The sequence below is a fragment of the Pipistrellus hanaki genome, assembly GCF_964339955.1.
Source record: "Pipistrellus hanaki genome assembly, chromosome: 3".
Lineage (NCBI taxonomy): Eukaryota > Metazoa > Chordata > Mammalia > Chiroptera > Vespertilionidae > Pipistrellus > Pipistrellus hanaki.
This window is the reverse complement of record NC_140505.1, coordinates 27,066,914-27,087,999: the sequence shown is the minus strand read 5'-3', so window position 1 is coordinate 27,087,999 and position 21,086 is coordinate 27,066,914. Positions and strand designations below refer to the sequence as shown.

Here is a 21,086-nt window from a genome sequence, read left to right as displayed (position 1 = left end):
AGAAATCTGTTAATTGATTGGTCCCAATTAGTGAAACTTAAGTCAGCTTCTCAATTGTTCTTAAACTCTTCATATGGATTTTATTTTTCAGTAGGGACTATTTGGCTTCTTTTGTGTATATATATATCTGTGTTACTATCATAAAATGATATTGAAGGTTTATTGTGCAACTTATTTCATTTCCATTCTTCTTACATTTTTAATATAGTAGGTGAGCTTTTTAAAAAATTTGTCCAGCCTGGCCAGCATGGCTCAATGGTAGAGCGTCGACCTATGGACCAGAAGGTCACGGTTCAATTGCAGTCAGGGCATATACCCAGGTTGCAGGCTTTTGATCCCTAATGTGGGATGTGCAGGAGGCAACAGGTCAATGTTTTCTCTCTCATTATTGATGTTTCTATCTCTCCCTCTCTCTTCCTCTCTGAAATCAATAAAAATATATATATTTTTAAAATACCCAAATATTATGTTAGAAAATCTAGGAAAACAAACCAGAGAAACAATTTAATCCTAGGTTCATATGAAGTGTGAGGTGAGGCTGGATGGGAGGCTCTGTGCTTGGACTAGTACCATTAGGTGCTGTTAGTCTGGAAGATTCTGTTCTCTGAGAGTGAAGCCAGTGTCTGGAATAATCCATAGCTTAAGGAAGAGCTCTGGAATGATACCTTCAAGCTTTAGATTGTGCCTTATAAATTTCTTAGATGAAATCTCTAGTAGGAATTTGTGGATCATTAGAAATGTTCTTTGTAAAGCCTCTGATAAATGTGGTCATATCGCCTGTCTTCATTCCTACCAGTTGTGGATGGAGGGAAGATTTTTCTCTCCGCTATCCATATCAACATTGAGAATTGTCAGCTTTTTCACTTGTTATCAGTTTGGTATGTGAAAAACCTGATTCTTTGTTTTAATTCTCACTTCTTAGTGGGATTGACTATTTTTTGTTACCATACTTTTTGTGTGTGAAATGCTTGTTTCTAGTTCTTGCCTTTTTTTTCAATTTCAGGATATGGAATATTTCTTCTGGATTAGTAAAATAACATGTAATGAGGATATATTAATCTTTTGTCAATATGCTGCAGACAAGAAATACTTTTAAATAATTAAAAATTCTATTCAATGTAATTTTGTAAATATTGGAAAACAGTTATCTGACAAGAAAATAAAAGGAGGGGTTATCTTGATTGTCATCATTTTGGTTGAGTTGATGAGTTCACATTTCTCTACTTAATTGTAGTAGTTATTTTTAGATGTGACCTGTTGTACTTGTCATTTTTAGTTCGATTGTGCCATGTTGTTATGTCTTGACAGGCACAGCTGCTTTGGAAGAAGACGCACAGATTCTGAAAGTCATTGAAGCTTACTGCACAAGCGCCAAAACACGGCAAACACTTAACTCAAGTAAGTTTTACAGTAATGTACTGGAAATTTTGGTGGTTCGGGTTTTTTGTAAATCACAGTGGGAAGGAAACTGGGCTGTGGGGTCCTGTGCACAACTCCTCTGTGTGCTGCGTGAAGGGTCCTTAGTGAGTGCTGCTTCTGTGGTCTAGTCAGGTATAGAATAGCTTGAGCCTGACATCCCTACATCATTGAAAGGGTCTGAGCTGTCAGTAAATAACTGATTTCTAGAGAAGGTTCTACTGGAAAGCCTTTAAGTATAAGGTGCTGCCAGAATTTATGAAGCTTAGAGAAGATGTATTTATATATCAGCAGAAGATTTATTCAGTTCAGTTATTTAACCTATTTAAACTATTGGTGTGGTATTGGGATTTTATTATTAGCTTTTTACAATTGTTAAAAATATAAATCTAGAACAAGGCTTCCTTTAGTCCACTTCCTTTTTTTTTTTTTTTTAAATGATTGTATTTTAAAATTTTTGAAAATAGACACCAATCAATTCATTAGATTTCAGTGCCACTGAATTTGCCTGCATCTTATGCATAGTGTCTTAAATGAAAACAATCTTAATCTATTGTGAGAACAATAAAAGGGGGCCTTTTTTTTTTTTTTTTTTAAACTTCCCCAGCATTTGAGGGTGAGTGCAACACAGTGAAGGGTGGGGTAGGTGGAGTAAAGTTTGTGATTTGTTCAGAAGAAAAGGGACAAGTTTACACTCTTTTGGTGCTAGGGCCACAAGCATCACAGGGTATCCTGTACTGTTGTTTCTTAGGGCTTTTATTTTTTAAGAACTCGATGGTTTATGTATTATTTCTGGCATAAAAACTAGTTTCTATTCAATTTTCTATTTTTGGTTCTCTTTCCACCCTGACATTTGACAAATCACTTATCTCTCCTTCATTTTCACTACCTCTAGTATGGTGATTAGAATCAGTGTCCTGTCCTGTTTTTAAACTTAAGATGGGGGGGACAGTGGGAAAGAGAATTTCAACTGCCTTAGCGTTTGTTAAAGATGAAGATAGGGCTAATAGGGTTAAACCCCAAGTGGCATCTGCAGATCATCTAGAAACTTCTTTGTGGTCAGTACATTACATATCCCACCTGTGACACTAAGACTTCTTTTGTAGTGACTAGCCAGTAGAGAAGGAATAGAAATGGAAAAGTCTGAACGTTGAGTGCATATGCATAAAATCAGGCAATCATTTGTAAATCCAGATTATTGTCATTTAAGTTTCATATATTTGATGAGATTGTGTTATAAATAATGGGATGTAAAATGTGGTCATAATTTTTTGGTTTTGAATTTGAGTTGTTAAAGAATTACTCATCTCAACTTCAGTTATTTGAAATAAAATTTTAACCTGATAGCCTCAGGTGACTAGACTGGGTAAGAGGAGCTTTATGTGTTTTTTGTGGGCGCTGCATTTCTTCATCCAAGAGACAGTGAGTGCCTGTGATGTGCCTGAGGCCTTGCTGCTTCTGGCTGCCTCAAAGGCATGGCTCATTGTTTGTGCAGATCATTCTTTATCTCGTTGCTTTTATTATGTGTTTCTTTTCTCCTGCACAAGAAAAGCATTGGATAATATATTGATTTTTATATTTAACGGATATTGTGAGCCAGCTCATATGCACAGTCACATATGGCCTTACCCAAACATTCTTAAGAACAGGTTAGATAGGGGAAATTGATTCTTTGCACTAGAAAGGTGATATCCTTAACACATTTGGAAATGGGATCAGAGTTGAAAGCAGCCCTTTTCGTATTGAATGTTTAGTGAAGACAAGATAATACATCTTATCTAAAATTCAGCTCAGTTCCGTATACATTTAGATAGATGCCATTTACAAACCAAACATCTTTGGTATTGATTTCTATCTCAAAGAGATAATGACCTTCATAGACTATAGGTATTTAGTTGAAGAAACCAAACTAGAATATTGCTGGATGCTATGGATTTGGAATAGAATTACTTTGGTCAGAAGCAGGAACAGGATGGGACCAGCGATTGCTGTCTGTGCCATTCCCCATTACGGAAGGGCACGCTGGTTCCCACTGAGTGTTTCCTTCCAGCACCTTTTGTCCCTGATCCATTCCAGCCTGCTTGTCTCATGCACAGCCGCCTGCCCAGTGTCATTGCTCACAGGTGCCAACCACTCATGGGCTTATTTCTGTTCTCCCCTGTTGCTCCCACTTCCTTCTGTTTGTCCTTTTAACATAGTGGCACTACCAGTTCATATCACTCTTCCTGCCAGTAAAAGGGTCTGCATCAGGGTAGATAACATTTGAACCGACATGGCTTCCCACTTCATCCATATCCACTGGCTGAGCGCTCTAAGGAGAGGAGATGCAGGGTGATGGGGAAGGGGCAATGAGTGGGAAGCGGACCCTATTTAATTCCTTTCTCCATTCTCAAATTTTTACAGTGGTTATAGTTCATAAGGTAAGTTTTAGACCTCCATCATTAAGATGACTTCTGATGATTTATAGTCTGACAAAGAGATAGCTGAAGAAGTAAGTCAAAAATCCTTTGAAACTATTTTGCATTCAATATCCACTTAATGGATAGGAAACAATTTTTAATTAACCACACAAATGGTTCCTTTTACAAATAATGTACTAAATGAGGTTATTTGTCAATAGAACGTGGAATAGCATTGGCTACTTGTAAAATGTCTATGGATTCATTTGTACTGGGCTTAATTTGAAAAAGATTTAACTGAGGGCTCAATAGCAATGTTTTTAGAAAGGAACAATTTGGAAATGATATTGTGCTTTAGGTTTATTTAAATAATAATTGTTCTGGTTTTATTCTAAGGGTTGTGCTAACTTTGTTATTAAAACCCAGCCATAAATAAGGAGAAGTGAACATTGTTGCCATTTTTTTAACAGTATTTTCTCTTTTCCTTCTTTTCCCATCACCTTTTGCTTTTATTTTCATGTTTTTGGTTGTGGCTCTTCCTGTCCGTTCTCCTTTTCATCTCACCTTTGCCTGTCACACCTGTCACTCCATCCCACTCCCGTCTTAGCATGGCAAGGCACTGACCTGATGCATAATCACGTCTTGGCTGATGATGACCAATCAAGTCTAGACTCCTTGGGTCGTCGCAGTAGCCTTTCTCGTTTGGAGCCTTCAGACCTCTCGGAAGACTCTGACTATGACAGTATATGGACAGCCCATAGTTACAGAATGGGTTCTACATCTCGTAAGAGCTGTTGCTCATATATCTCTCACCAGAACTAATGCACTTCTGAGCTTTCTTAACAAATGCTTGTTGTATCGCAGCCTGCTTTTCTTAGATGTTTTCTTGCTGTTCCTTGTCTCTTTTATGTGATATTTTAACAACTTTTGAGAGCGTTTCTGATATTCCCATTGTATTTTGTGGAGGCGTAATTGCCAATTTGAGAATCCATTTGAAGTTATTTACTAACTGTTGAAGGAGATGGTGAATTCACACAGCCTATACCTAAGGGTTCTTTTCTCAGTGGGTAGTAGTGGTTTTATAGCCCAAAATGGTTTGGTTTTTTTATTCTCAGTATAGCAATTGTCTCATTTCTTCTTGGATACAGCTATATGAACACTTTTATATTTTATACTGAAACCATACAGGTTTGTGATCCAAGTGCCAGTAACCCGGAGGAGACTCTGGCCTTATATACAGGATTCTAAATTTTTTATGTATAATGGACACCCTGATGAAGTAGCTGTGGAGAGAGAAGAAAAAAGCATGCACAAAAGTACTGAGAGTTCGCTCAGACTGCGTGTTCTGAGGACTCCTGGGGGCACTTGGCGACCATGAAGAACCACGTGTTGGTGTGGGCTTGGGGCCTTGGCAGCACAGAAAAGCTTGTCTGCACCCTACAGCTCTGTGCTTGTCCGTGTGCCACATGTGCTCTTCTCTGTGCCCCCATTTGCCCATGGGATGAGAGTTTCCCTCTGCAAAGTCCAAATTATTGTCAGAATTCAGACACTGTCATCACACCAAACTTTCCTTAATTGGAATAATTTCTCTTAAATGGCACTTAGCAAGCCTGTGCCACTCTACCGAAGGTTTAAAGTCCAAACTCGGAAGCAGTGAGCCTCTGAAAGTATAGATTAGATTGCTTTCAGAGAGAGGCATTTGGTGTACTTAAAAAGGCGAGTGCTTTGGCTTCAGTCACAGCCTGGCTTCACCCTGACATTCATACTTATACTGCCTGTGATGGACACATTGCTTGTTTTCAGCAACTAGCTGCAGTGAAACTCCATTTACAGCAACCCTATCCTATGTAACCCTCATTCTTGATTGTAATGGGGTATCTGAGTCTATTGAAGACTTACTGAGTTGCCATGTAACTCACTTATTAGGAAAGCTCAGATTGGGGTGCACTCCCCCACTTTCCTGGGGTTTGTTGTAAGGAGATTTCACTGGCATCACTCAAGACTAATTTCTGCTTCAAAAAGAACTGAATGTGACATGTTGCATTCAGTTGTAGCATCCAAATCCACCTCCGGTCATTGCTAGAGGGAAGGAACTGTGTTCTCTCCCATGCATGCTATATCTGGTGTTAAAATGGAACCTTAAGGTTGTGTTTTAAGTATTCATTGAAACCAGCTTCAGAAAACAAGATGCCATAATAAATGGGGAATAACATTTTTTCCTTTCTTCAGGGTGGCTGTAATTCCAGGTGGCTGTGAATTCTCTCTTCCCTCACCATACTTCCTTCGCCAAACCCATGTTATTCAGTGTTCTGATCTCGTTTGCACAGAGACAACTCTGATACACTATGTCATTGTTTCCTGGGAGCTGGGTCCTGTTGCTCACAAGCCCAGAGGTGCTAGTGAACTCCCGGCAGTAGCTTATTGCTTAGAAAACCAGACAGCTTCAGCACTGCATGCAATGGGGTCATTGGGAAAACCAATAATTCTAAGCATCTGTCTGTTTTCAAGCTTATGACATCTGGAGATTTCATATTTTTATATCAACTAGTATAAATAAGAAAGTTGAGGAGCAATAGTTTAAAAAATTAGAGCTCAGTATTAACCCATAGTAGACATGGAGTTTAATATTTAGTCAGCCAAATAGCAAATGGAATTTTTGGAAAGCTATAACTTACACAGTTCATATGCTTACTCAGTATCATGCAAGAAATTTAGAAGCAATTTTGTTTTATATTACGTAGAGTATTCACCTTTTCTGATATGAATAGAACATCTTTTTGTTTGCTTTGAGACTAATTGGTGCATTGGCCTCGATGCTCTTGCCATGCCTTAGTAAACTTGGGTTGCCTGGGTCATATGCTGTATATACCACAACAATTGAAGTACAGTTGCTGCACTTAGATTTTTCTGTAACACCAACTATCGTTTGGGTTGTCTAAATGAGTTTCATTTTCTTTACACCAAAGTTTTGACATGTTCCCATTGCTGTTTGTACCAGTTAAAACCATTTTGACGATGATTTTTTGTTGATGCTAAGATCACTGCACAATAACAGCTTGGCTTTTTGTTTGTTTGGATTTGTTTTGAATGTCTGGCACCATTAGCTCTTGTGACCTGGTTGGAAGTAGTAGTGCCACAGGCCTGAAAACAGTTCTTGTGTGGCAGTGGTGATAGGCGTCCAAAGGGCCACATTTCTACTTCAGTGGACCTTTAGTCATGCTGAAATAGTATTATATGCTTATACAGTTCTGTAATATCTATGTGTACAGTTAGTATTATAATGAAAGGGTGAAGAATCTGGACTAGAAAGTAGGGTTAAGCCATTACCAGGCCCTTTTGCAAATGGCCTAAATGGTGTTCCCATTAAATTAACACTTGCCACAAGTACATAACTTATATTAATTGTGTTTTGCATAAAATTGCCAAACACAGTAATGTGTATATAGTGGTATAAGACCTGAAAAAAATTTATATATTGTGCTTTTTATCTGTGAACGGGAAAGCCATTTTTAGTGGGTGACTGCCCTTTAAAGACTCAGTTGGATGTATACCTGAATGTTGCATTGTATTGTACAGTATCATGTTATTGTTTGTGGTTGCATATGGCAATGAAGTGTTTGTTTTATAAAAAAAAAAAAAGACATCTGTTATGTACAGTTGAAATAAATTTTGCATTTGCTAGCCTGTGGCTTTTAATATTTGTTACATGGGGGAGGGGGTGTAGCATAGTTTTCAGTCTAATATGATTTGACTGTCCTCATGAACGTTGTCTTCTAAAGAAAGGCCAGGCAATAGAACACTTTCTTTCTGCCTTAATGGAGATGCTTTCTTAGGTTAAATATGTTCTAAACAATACAGGGGCACCCTTGTACATTTTTATTTCATCTATTTTTCTTTAATTTTTAAATCACTGAGAGGTTTGTCTTCAGAACTGAGCATCTCATTTTTGTGTGTGTTTTTTTTTGGGGGGGGGGGGAGGGAATGGGGTGTATGTGTATGTGTGTGTGTACATAAATAGAAAAAAAAAGCTCAACTTTAATGCTTTTTTATTTACACTAAAGTCAGTTTTTATTTTTTAAAGTGCATGCCCAGTTTACTAGGAAAAGCAAAATGAAAGGAAAACTAGTCCCTGTGCCAGAGTGGGGCTAAGCCAAGGGGCAAACAATGAATAAATGCAAATCATTCTCTAAAGAGAATCCTTACATTTCTTATAGCCATAAATAACAAAGTGGCATTGGGAGAAATTTTATTAAGTAGATTTTTAAAGTGTAATTTAAAAAAATATCATTTTATTGATTTTAGAGAGGAAGGGGGAGAGGTAGAAACATCAACGATGAGAATTATTGATTGGTGCCTCCTGCACACCCCCTACTTGGGATGGAACTCACGGCCCAGGCATATGCCCTGACCTGGAATCAAAGGTGACCTGGTTCATAGGTTGATGCTCAACCACTGAGCCGAACTTCCCGGGCTAAAGTGTAATATTTGCTTCATTCTGGAAGTTATTTCACTTTTGATTATAAGTAAATGCAGATATTAGAAATAAGAATTTAAGAAGTGAGTTTTGCTACAAACATACTAGACCGCTAGCTAGCTAGGCAGATTTTTTTTTTCTCTAAATAAACTGTTTCTTGGCTTTTGTTGGAGGCCGACTCCCTTATGTGTACACACACACATACCGTGCTCATGCCCTAGATTTGTGTTGTCAGATGAGGCACTGAAATGGTTTACTAACAAGTCAGATCAGGCACCAAAATAGTGGTCTAACAACCAAGATGATTCCGCCCTGGGGCTTGAGTCTTACTCTTGCTGCCTGGGCAAATCATCTGTTTATAAAATGGAATTGTTCGCTCAATTGGTGTTTCTCAAATGAAGGCCCATTTGGGGTTCTCTGAATGTTTTTGGAAGCAGTGTTCTAAGTGTGTCTTCAGCTTCTGGATCACACCTCTGAGTTGCCCCCAGGGGCTCCAGTGTCTGCTGTCTCTCCAGCTGTGGTGGTGCAGAGTGACCCCTGCTGGTGGCTGTGTGGAACTGTCATTGCCTGTTTGTCGCCATTGGCGGCTGGATCCCAAGCATGTGCAGAACTGTTTGGAGTCCTCAAATTTGGTAAATGCTGATTGGTGCTAAGTATACATTATTGTTTCTTTATGTTCACCCCCATATTGAACAACTACAAAACCAACCAGCATTTGTGTGTATGTATCTATAGACAGGATTTTAGGCTAGTCGAACACTCTTCAGATGGTTACCCGGAAAGATTGACGCTGAAGAAAAAGTGTTCAGCACGCAGACGAATTAGGAAATGCTGAATTAAACTTCAACAGGTATTTTTACTGCAAACCTTCTGAAAACTGTAAAAATGCTATATGTGCCCTGTGAATCTCTAAGAAGTGGCTGTAGCATTCAACATTTTTCAAGATGATGTGTTGTAGAAACCCCTGTTATCACCTGTAAAACACAGGTTTTGGGAAACACAGATCTTGAGTATGATGGAACCATCATGAACCTGTTCATCTGTGTCTCAGACCTTGTCGAGAATTTTAAATAAAGCAATAGAACATTTTTGGTGGTTCTGCTATTAAATTGTTTTTCCAACCTAAGTAGTTCAGGCAAAGCATGCTGCAGTACCTCTGAAAATATCTCAGCAATCTTTGAGGTAACTTGTTAAATCTGTTTACTTTCTAAATCTTTGTTCTTAAAGAAATAGTCAACTTACTTATAATCCTTGCTGGAGAATATCCCTTTATTGTTTTGTTGAAATACTAACATTTTTTCATTTATTTTAGCAAAATATGTTATATTGAAACTATGGAAAATATTAGCCTCCCATGAATTTCTATTCAGGAAACAAGTAATCTTTATTAACAAACCTCCTGGCTCACCATCAGATCTATAAATGACAATTTTTTTTTTTTTTTTTTTTTTTTACATTGGCATGTTTCATTCTCAAACTTAACATTTTTTTCTTAGATATTTTTAGAGGGAGGGAGGGAGGGAGGGAGGGAGGAAGGGAGGGAGGGAAGGAGAGAGAGAGAGAGAGAGAGGGGCACATCAATGTGAGAGTAGAACATAGTTTGGCTGCCCCCAACCATGGATCAGGCCCACAAACTGGGCATGCACCCTGACTGGGGTTTGAACTGGCAACCTTTTGGTGCACAGGAGGACACCCAACCAATTGAACCACACTGATCAGGGTTCAAACTTAACATTTTTATAATATATAGTTGCATTCTTGTGTGCTTTAAGTGTATTTGAAAATCAGAACCATGTCATGCATGTACAACTGTTGTACCAATTCTTACAGGTGTTAATTTCTCTGATTTAGTTATGTGTTGGAATTTAAAGTTTTTGTCTTTATGGTTTCATCTGGTAAGAGAGATTTATAAAATGTAATTTTTAAATTAATCCTCAGGACAACTTTGCAGAAGTGATCAATTTTGTTCTGTTTTACCAATAATGGGATGCAGCTCAGTGGTTAAGTGAGCAGCCTGAGTTTACTGAGGACTACCACCGACGGGGTGTGAGTGCAAGAGCAGATGGTCCCAGCCGCTCTGCAGGACAGCGACTGCTGTCTGACCCCTTTACAAAGTGGATATCCCTTGTGATTCGATGTTATTTGAACATTTTAATGCTGGAAAGAGTGTAAATAGGTTGCCTAGGAAGCTAGAAGATGTAAAAGTAATTATGTGCAGAACTTAATATTCCTTCAAGTGCTGTTGTATAAAAACATTTTTAACCTCTTGTCTCAAATCCATTTGAAGGACTGTTTGTATTACCAAACTGAATGTGACAGATAAACAACCAATAACTTTTTTGATTTGACTGACACAGTCAACAACTGTCTGGACTCAAAGCAGATACCCATTGGAAAATTTATGAGCCTTCTAAATTGTCCTGTGTCATCAGTTTGCTTCTCTTCACAGCGCAAATTAAATTTGTTTTCTACATATCTGAATCTTTCTGAATCTTTTTCTCTTTTTCTAGGAAAATAGCACATGAATTAACTTCGATATAAAAACATGGGTAACATTTACATTTGTATTAGAAGCACAGGATTTTCCTCAGCCTTAAGAATTTTTGAGCTGGCTTATATCCCTGCAATTTCTCAGTACTATTTCCCCAAGTAGTCTTCCCTATTAACCCAGAAAGGCCTAGAAGACATGCCACTCGCATGGCAAGTCATCCTGCAGCTGTGCAGCTCACTGAAAGGGTAGTGTGTGGCCTAAGGAGGGGATGAGCAAAGCCACGCCTCCCTCTGCCTGACAGTGACAAGGACTGCTGGATTTGTAGCATGGTGAGAACACAAAAACACTGGCAGAAGGGCCTCTTCAAAATGGGATTTGGTGAACCTGTGTACAAACATACTTCTATTATATATACCAGCTTATTAAGTAAGGCTTGTGACAAAATTCTAAGTACTGCATTTGATTATAGCATTGAAGTTATTCTCAGGCCTTTCCCTTTATTGCTGTAAAAAAAGATATGTATAGAAGCTTATGCTGTGTAACATAAGATAGAGCGTGATTTTCTTACCCCTGAAATAACAAAGGAGGAGGTGAGCACCTCAGTCTTATGTTCTGGGCGTTATGGTTTCCCAGCGGGCTTGTGGTTGATACCTTTCCTAGTCTGTGAGACTGGGGCTGGAAGGCTTTACAGATGTGCAGACTGCAGCCAGGAGGCTTGGCCAAGGCCCCGAGTTCCCTTCCCCGTGGCATGCTGCCGTACTCTCTGGGCATGAATCATGTTTTATGAGCCCTCCTATCGAGCTTTGACAGTAATTGTTAATCTTGTTCCATTCATAGCAGTAAAAGCTTACCATACTGGTGGAAACTGTTCTTTAAAACCAAACTGTGAAAACACTGGTGTTGGGCTGAACGTTCCCATGATACAGAGATGTACAATAAGTGCCCTCTTATAATTCAGTGCACTTTTAGGAAGGCAAGTTAAAGACAAACCAGGAAAAACAAGACCAAGCAAGTTACACCACCCGCTGTGTAATTAGCACGTGTCAACATCAAGGGTATTTTTTAATGGAGAAATATTTGTCATTACCACTTGCAGGTGTTTGTTTCTCTGGTAGACTATATCCTTCTGCAAATTACATCTGATATAATTTTTCAAAAATATAAATGATGTATGTTATAGTGTTATGTAACCTTTGATACTATTTTAAGAAAATATTGTTTTCTTCCTGTATCCTTAAATAAGATTTGATTCTCTTTTTCCCCCCCTCACATTTTAAAGTAAATATTTGAGTTTCTCAATTATTTTCTAAAGTACCTATTTTGTGGCAAACACACTGGAGACACACTGTCCTGAGCAAGCAGTTGTGCCGGGAGCTCGTTAATTGCCATAAACTTTTCTCTGACATTGTGAACCCTTTACTTCTAGGGAACGAAGACTAGTTTTCATAAAAGAAACAAGTAATAAATTTCACTTCTCCTAAACCATATGCCGTAATATCTTTTAACTGTCACTGTAGAGATAAATGTTTTAATTGTCACTTTTTTTTGTGTTTTATCTTTTTTTTTTTTTTTAATTTCAAACACTCAGGGTATATGTACTATATAGTCTGACATGTCTTTCTAAGATTCCTGGGATAATACAACTTAAGGTTTTGTTGACTTGGATATTTATTCCCAAATACCCAGAGTACTGTGGGCAGAATCTTTAACGCACTACCTGCGGGAAAATTCTGGATTTAGTAGATCTATAATCCAGATTTAGAAACAGAAGCTTAACAAATTAGAAAAAGGCTGTTTTTTCTTTCTTTCTATAATGCTTGAGGCATGAAAAAAAAAATTAGGTTCAGTAGAAAGAGATGGAGAAAATTGGTAAAGTTGCCCTTCGCTGTTTTACTTACAAAGTAATTCATATAATGCCCAGTCCCTGGAATTTAATCTTAATATGTAGATAGTGTTAATATAGTGAAGTTGTTCTTAGCTTTGCTGTGGTATTCACCTTGGGTTTTTTTTTTAATGATAGGTTCACGTAAAGAATCTGCTCCACAAGTTTTGCTTCCAGAAGAAGAAAAAATTATAGTTGAAGAAACTAAAAGCAATGGTCAGACAGTGATAGAAGAAAAGTAAGATGTATTCTAGTATTAAAATGCAGTCATGTGGGTGTGTATGGAAGGGGTGGTTTGTGGGGGGCGTGTGTGTGTGTGTGTGTGTGTGTGTGTGTGTGCAGGGGTGGGGGCATGGTGGTGTGTGTATGGAGGGATGGGGCATGAGAGGGTGTATGTGTGTAGGAGTGGGGACATGGGTTGTGTGTGTAGGAGTGGGGACATGGGTGTGTGTGGAGGGGTGGGAGCATGGGTGTGTGTGCGTGTAGGGGTGGGGGCATGGGTTGTGTGTGTGTGGAGGAGTGGGGCATGAGAGAGGGGGTGTGGGGAGGGGAAGGGTGGCACATTGGAGTCAGAAGAATTCCAGGAGGGTTGTGGTGTGGCTTCGGAAACTACTCCTTTTTGTCCTCGTAGGTGGGAGTTCATGTTGACTAGGCTCTGACTGCCCGTGGAAAGCCGTGCATGAATTTAGGTGTTTGGAGAGCGGGTAGAGCAGCCGTTTATTTCGTCTGGCATGTCCTGAACTGCTTCTCTCCGTCCTCTTCATCCCGTGTCCTTGTTCAGGTGTTCATTCTGTTTTCTGTTCTAGGAGTCTTGTTGATACTGTCTATGCATTGAAGGATGAAGTCCAAGAATTAAGACAGGTGAGTTATATTTTAATCTTTTTTTCTTTTTTTTTAAATGGAGAAAAGAGGAAAACGCTATATTGAGAATGAAGCCAGATATCCTTAAGTAAAATAATGCAGAAAGGAGCCCGCTGGAGTGGCTCAGTTGGTTGAGTGTCCCATGCACCAAAAGGTTGTGGGTTCGATCCCCAGCCGGGGTACTGATCAATGTTTCTCTCTCATGTCAATGTCTGTCTCTCCATTCTTCTCTCTAAGCACGTCCTCATCATTTAGAATAGCTAAAATTCAATCTAGTTAAAAGTTAACTACCTACTGTGGCTATTCTCTGCCACATTTTTACAGCCAGTCGCTCAATTTATATTTCTTTTCAGCCAGCCAGACTAAGCTTTGAACAAAGAAAATTCGTTCTAAAATGCTACTGGAAGTTTGAAAACGCAGTTGAAATACAAATACTGCCTTTATAATTATTCAAAGTATGTATACAGTTTTGGGGGACACAGGGTACTCCCAAAAATGTATATAAACTTTAATAGCTGATAACTTAATTTTCACTCTTTTTCAGGTTTAACTAATTTGAAATAATAGGTGAATCAAGACTAAACTTTTTTTTTTTTTTAGATATATTTTATTGATTTTGTACAGAGAAGAAGGGAGAGAGATAGAGAGTTAGAAACATCGATGGGAGAGAGTCATCGATCAGCTGCCTCTTGCACACCCCTACTGGGGATATGCCCCCAACCAAGGTACATGCCCTTGACCGAAATCGAACCCGGGACCCTTCAGTCCCCAAGCCGACGCTCTATCCATTGAGCCAAACCGGTTTCGGCCAGACTAAACTTTGAACAAAGAAAATTTATCCACTTAACTTTTTTACGGGGATACATAAAAGATAAAGTTTACAGTACAAATCTAGCAGCAGTTGACGAATTGAGGGTGCACAAATACCGAATGAAATAATTCTTGATGTTTTGCAATTCCATTGCTTCACGTTATCAGCAGTGCGTGGACCAGAACGGCATTGACAACAAATATTTATTTCTGTAGCTTTTTTAAAATATTGAAAATGAACTCTCTTAATGAACACCGATTTTGTAATCATTCAAAGTGTGTATACTTTTTTGGGTCACCCTACGTATTATTTGTACAAATGGCTTTGGTCTCAGGAGGGAGCAGTTAAGTGCTGCTTCACAGGCCTGTGGTGAGAGGGAGGCTGAGGAGAAGCAGAGCACAGCATGGTCTGGGGCAGGACACCCTGAGCTGCCTCAGCCCTCCCCGCAGCATCCCGGCAGCTTCCAAATGCTTGTCTTCCTCAGAGGGGCTTCCGGGTTTGTGCTGCCCCCTTGGCCAGGGATGCATCTGTGTGTGTGCACCTTCTCCATGCGGAGGAGTGATTAGGTGCAAACTGTACGGAAGTAGGTGCCTATTCACACACTCTGTATTCATTCAGCTGCTGTTACTTCCATCCCCGCATAACTCTCTAAGATCTTCACAGGTGGGAAAGGAGGAGGTGAGGGGGGCAAGTTGATCCTTTTGCTTTTTATTTCCAGCCATTTTCTTTTTTGAATTTTTTTTCTTTATTGATTAAGGTACTATATACTATGTGTTCAGCCATTTTCTTAAGGTATGTATACAGAGATTCTCTCATTCAGTAATCGGAACTTAAATTGTCAGTGGCGTTAGGACTGTTTTTCCATCTGTGATTTGTCTTGGCTCCCAGGAGCAACTGCGGTAAGGAGCCCCGAGGGTCTATGGAGGTGTTGGGGCAGTCATGTCGAATGTACCCATGACCACAGCACAGGGCAGATCCCAGCCTCCCGGGGGAAAGAAAGTCCTCTCCAGGGCCAAACACACCGAATGTCCTATCTGCTTCGTTGGCAGGATAACAAGAAGATGAAGAAATCTCTGGAGGAAGAACAGCGAGCCCGCAAAGACTTGGAGAAGCTGGTGAGGAAAGTTCTAAAGAACATGAATGACCCTTCCTGGGACGAGACCAACCTCTAAGGAATGTCCACGGTTTTTTCTCGAAGACCAGTTAGGAGACTCAGCTGGGACCCTGGGGCAGGGCTGTGCGTACAAAAGCTGGAGTTCAGGCGAATAGAAACACATTGTTCCTGAAGAGTCCAGACATGAGGTATCGACACCGAGGGCAACTGCATTAATCTTACTCTGCTAACATCTCAATTACCTCATTTTGCAATAAGTGCAGTGACTGACTACAAATCCTGGTCTTTCAGCCTTTTATTGAATCTATATAAATATTATACATACATGTTCCTTGTAAATACCCCATTTTGAATGCATATCCCTGATTGCTATATCTGATACCCCTGCTAGAACTTCCTTCCCACTAACCTTTCTGGTCCCCTGACCTAGAAGTTCTAGTGTTCACGCACACACGCATGGAAAGCAGAGGTGCGTGGCTTGTGGTAGATGCCTGACTCCTCCTCTGCTGTAGTTCCTACAGTGCCCTGAAAACACTTGCCCCTTTGGTTGCCTAACTAATTTAACCTTATTTATAGCTGCAAAGACACTTGAATGCCATTTGAAAGTCTTCTGTTAAAGCAGTATTGCAGTCACCGACGTGGGTGTCTCTGAGTGCCGCGCGCTGGCTGATGGAGAGTCTGGGCCTCAGCCACGAATCCCAGGAAATCCCACTCACATCGCCGCATCCAGCCGCAGGTGCACCCTCACGTCTGCTTTCTGTGGATCCTGTGGTCACCAGAGTATTCACTGCACTTGGAGAGATCATACATACTTGTATATGTAGGTTAGTTTAATAACGTGACCAGGTGCACTGTTTTGTCCTCAAAAGAGAGCACTTCACTAGAACCTGTAAATAAAACGTGCTGTTGCACATCCCTGCGGCGAAGACAAAGTGAGGAGGTGCTATGGGTAGGACTCCCGTGTCAGCCAGTGTCAACCCTGAGCTCTGCCGTACCGTCAGGGCAGCAAGCACTACTGCAGAGCTCACTGGGAAAGAGAAGAATAAGCAATATCCACCTTAAATCCCACCTAAATCACGAAAGTGTAAATGTGGGTCCGTTCCCTCCTTGTATCCAAACTGCAGAGCAGACGGAGGAGGAAGCCGGCCCCAACCTGGCTCCGCAGCCCCTGGGCCAGGGCTCTAGAAGCCCCGGCCGGAGCAGCCTCGGAACCCAGCTTGTCCTGGCGCCATCACAGGGACTGTGCTTTCCGTTTCCGCTTCTAAAGAGGTTGTTCTAGTGAGATGACTTCTTGGCAGGTCAAGTATTACATCGTTAGAAAGCAGCACTGCATTATAGACCTCTCACAAATACGATTTGACATCAGATGTGACCTATGATTTGCATCCTATTTATTGGTCTAGTGACCCTTGAATCTTTGATGCCTGTGGACCGGGCATCTTTGGAACGAGTTGGTTTTCTGGTTGTCCATGGTCCTATTTCCATGCCCTTGCTGATCGGTCCCTGTGCCCGCCCATCTCCCTGCAGGGTGGTCCTGGAGCCGGACCTCCCGCGGCAAGCTCCGCAGGTGTGTCTGGGGCGCACATTGACCTGTCCACACTTGACTTTTCAACTAGAATTGCCAACTCTCTCTACTTAGCATTCATTAGTGCTAGGACTAGAAAACTGTCATTTTTTGTTAAGCCCTGTTTTTACAGTAGTATTTTTTGGTGATGCATCAGACGTTGCAGTGAAAAACAATTACATTTGAGTGTACTGAAGTTTGCTGTCTTTAAGCAAATTTTAACTCAGGAACAACATTCAGCACCTGATCTCTCCACCACTTAGTGACGAGCGATGTTGCAGCCAGCATCCCAGACGGGTCTCTTGCAGCAGCTGCCTTAACTAAAGCGACAAGTGGGAACTTGTGTTTTCCCTGTCCCTACCCTTCCCCTGCGGGGTGATGGTTGAGGTGCCCGTGTAATGCATTACCTTTCTTCCCCAGGATCCAATATTTTACTAAACTTTTTAGGGAGCAGAGAAAATGCATCTGAGAGCAATTCTTCTACAAACCTGCCCTCGTTATAAACAGACTGTCTCTCCTGGTGACAACCTTCTGAGGGTGTGGGGGTTGAAGACAGTAGAAAGGGGCACTGTTGACCCTAAGGGTTACTTCTCTGCTCTCTCCTTTCTTGGATGAGGAGACGAAGCCATTCCTATCCTGAGATGTGAAGCACTTTTATTCCCACACGACACCGACGTGTGGCACCGGAAGCTCTGCCCCCCGTGCTCGGCAGAGCGTGCCTGTCCACGTGTGCCGGGGCCCGGGCCTCGGAGCGCTCCGGCTCCGGTGGACTCCCTGCCGTCCTTCACGTCTTCCTCCGGGACGCAGAGGCCCCATTTACAGCCCTGGGGACACCACTCAGACGCCGCCTGCTGTCCTGGCGCTGACGACTCCTACTCTGTTGTAATTATTAAACTGATTATTTTTTCTTACGTTACAAACATGTCACTTCATTTTCCATAATGTGTTTGTGTGCGTCAAGTTACCTTTGCACTTTATTTTGACTGTTTTATATTGTTGAATTCTGGGGGTGAGTTTTGGACACTGGAAAATAACAGTTTGCCTTTTAAAATCTAGGGTTTGGGAGGATTTGAAGATACAGGATTAGGCGATGGAACTGACACTGTTAGGTACAGCCTCCACTTCGTCACATTTATAATGACTCATCCTGGGAGGTGCTGTAAACCAGGTTGGGGGGTTGAACAAGTGACAGCATTTTTCAAGATTCCTGGGAGGCGCTTGCAGGACGGGCACACCAGCAGAAAGTTGTCCATTACAGCCTTGCCCTTTCCCGACACTCCCTCCACGCAGGGCCTCCCTGGCCAGCTAAGAGGGCTGGAAACAGCACGATGTACACTGCCATGGAGTATGTAGGAAGGTCTTCCCTCATCCTGACCTGTCTGCAAAGACCCTATTTCCACATAAGGTCATAAGCACAGGTACTGGGGATCAGGACTTTAACAGATCTTTTTTTGTGGGGGAGACACACAATTTAGCTTGTAACAGTAGGGAAGATGGACTCACCGATTCACGAGGGCCCGATTCCGACTTAACCCGCCCTTCCACAAGCGAGCCCTTCCACAGCGAGGCCGACCGTTGCTCCAGGTCGTCATTTAAACCTCATCATGTGTAACTCATAAAGGTTGTAAAGGATCCCAAGAGAACTTTTCCTATTTCAGAAAACCCACAACAACGTCTGCATTTTCCCATGGGATGACAGCACAGCCCACAACAGCAAATGTCCTGCTTTTAGCTGAAATGAAGTGTGTAAATGCAGTCGCTACCGTGTTTCCCCGAAATAAGACATCCTCCGAAAATAAGACCTAGCGCAACTTTGGGAGAAAAAAATTAATATAAGACACTGTCTTATTTTCGGGGAAACAGGGTAGTTATGGGAACAGGACTCCAGGCGAGTACAGGGAGAGACGAGGCCCCACCACACGGCTCCCCCTCCTGTGGACTGTAAGCCCTGTTTGTCCTCAGGGGCCTGGCCATGGTCAGAGTGGACAGCGGCTTCAGGCAGTCCTGGCCGTCACCCTGGCGCTCTGCAGGTTTCAGCCTCCCAGGTGGGAGTGGAGTGGCGCCCCCTTGTCCTGTGGCCCCCGTGGGTCCTGATGGCGGAGGGGGAGGCACCCTTTCCTTTTCTCTCAGGCCCCTGCCCTCGTGCCCTGGGCAGCCCCCACACTGCCCCCTAGCTGCCATGTCTGTCTGCACTTGGATAAATCCTTTGGGATCTCAGGGCCACTTTCTGGAAGCCTGTTGTGAGCAGCCTCCCACCCTAAGGCTGTCCCAGCTCCCGTGCGAAGCCCAGCCTTAAATGACCACACTTGATTCACTGTCTCCGTGAACTCGCGGAAGTTTGCCGAGACATTAACCTGAACGTGAGCTGCCGTTTGTGTTGGCTGGCGGTTGAAATTCCCAGGAGCGGGGAACCCCACTGGTTCCGTTTGGGAACCTAAGAGGGTGCAACCACTGGGATGGTTGATAGTAAGAGAGACTGGGTAATTTCTCCTCCCTCTGCAACCGCTCTCATGAGTCCTTCCTCATCTGTTCTCACATCTCCTTCCCGCTTAAGTCCTGCCAGTACAACACCCCCATCCTGCAGAACCTCGAGTTGGCCAAGTGCAGCGTCCCTGCCCCTTGCCCCAGTGGCACGGCCAATGCAACACACCAACCAGCAGCCAGGTGCCCCCAGGGTGCCCCTCCAAGAGCCCCTCCTGATGACACTCCCTGCCTCGCTGCCTCACCCGCCTCTGGTGCAGGACATGTGTTCTCTCCTCTTCCCTAAGATGAACGCTGTTTACTCTCATCTCAACACCACGCCATGCTGTGCCTCCCACCACCTGGACTCCCAGCTGCCTCTTCCAGTTTGCAGGCTCCGTCCTCGCCAGCTCAGGTGCCCCTCCCGCGCAGGCTCCCTTGGGTGCTCTCCCGTATGCTGATGGCACTCTGATTCAGCTGCCACAGTGCATGCCCCACCTGGACACAGACACAGCATCTGCTCGGCCGCTCCACCTGGGTTCTCACACCCATCTTCCCTGCGGTGGGAGAATCCTTAGGCTCATCCCTGACCTGTTCCCACTCACAGATCTGTCGGCCAATCTCATGGACTCTTAAAACGACACACAACATTCAACCAGTGACTGTCCCGGTCCCACCCTTACTTTTCTCCCAGAGGATTACACCATTCCCCATGTTTACACTTGCCTAAGGTGACCAGACGGCCCCGCTTTTGGGGGGATAGTCCCAATTTTTTAACAAATTTTTAAAACGCCGCGGGACAAATGGTTAAAAATTGGGACATCTGGTCACCTTACTCTTGCCTCCTCGTCTATTTTCCACACAGCCAGAGAGATGCTAACATGTAATCCAGTTTCCCACCTGCACAGAATCCAGCCCTAGCGCCCTACCTAGTTCCCTTAGTGAAGGCTGAAGTTCGACTAGTATCCTGCACGCTTGCTTGTGATTCAGTCTCTGAGCCGTTTCTCTCTTCATCCAAGCCACCCTGGCCTCCCGGGTTCTCAGATTCGCCAGGCCTGCCCCAGGGCCTCTGCACTGGCTCCTCTCAGGCTGGCACGTGTTTCCTGGGTGCCTACATAGTGCCTTCCCTTCCTTCTAAACCTGCTCGGCTGCCGTCTAGTTCTGAGGCCGCCTGCTCACCCCCCATTCCAGGCATGGCCTGGAGGTGTGCTCTGCTTTCCTGTTCTCACAGCGCGTGTCTGACCTACATTGTGTGCTGTCTCCCTCCATAGAATACACATCCCCGAGGGTGGGCACTTTTGTCTGTTTCACTCACGTTGCGTGCCAGGAGTGCCAGCAGTGCCAGCAGAAGTGGGCTCTCTAAGGAGGAGGCAGTGGACAGGACTCAAACACTGGTTCCAAAGCCAGGCCTGCTGTCCCATAGGAATGGGGTGGGTGTAATGTCTGGAGGAGGGCCAGGTGTTTATTTTTTGTTTATTTTATATTTTCATTGATTTCAGAGGGGAAGGGAGAGGGTAAGAGAGAGAGAAGCATCAATGGTGAGAGAGAATCATTGATTAGCTGTTTCCTGCACATCCCCCACTGGGGATCGAGCCCACAATCCGGGCAGGTGTC

General features: G+C 42.6%; 1 protein-coding gene across 7 annotated transcripts in view; it reads left to right on the top strand.

Annotated features, from left to right (window-relative positions):
* Positions 1–17,932, top strand: part of ARHGEF7 (Rho guanine nucleotide exchange factor 7) — a 132,766-nt gene extending 114,834 nt beyond the window's left edge. For 2 of the 7 annotated variants that reach the window (XM_084879819.1, XM_084879820.1), the window contains exons 18-21: positions 1,309–1,398; positions 12,801–12,900; positions 13,469–13,523; positions 15,384–15,738. In XM_084879819.1, coding sequence (XP_084735945.1) covers positions 1,309–1,398; positions 12,801–12,900; positions 13,469–13,523; positions 15,384–15,506 — 368 coding nt within the window. In that variant the 3' untranslated portion in view covers positions 15,507–15,738. Of the gene's footprint in view, positions 1–1,308; positions 1,399–3,819; positions 4,600–6,044; positions 7,497–9,024; positions 9,140–12,800; positions 12,901–13,468; positions 13,524–15,383 lie in introns of those variants that run through there. The other 5 variants (XR_014794688.1, XR_014794689.1, XM_084879818.1 and 2 more) reach the window with 5 other exon arrangements.
* Positions 17,933–21,086: the final 3,154 nt, after the last annotated feature.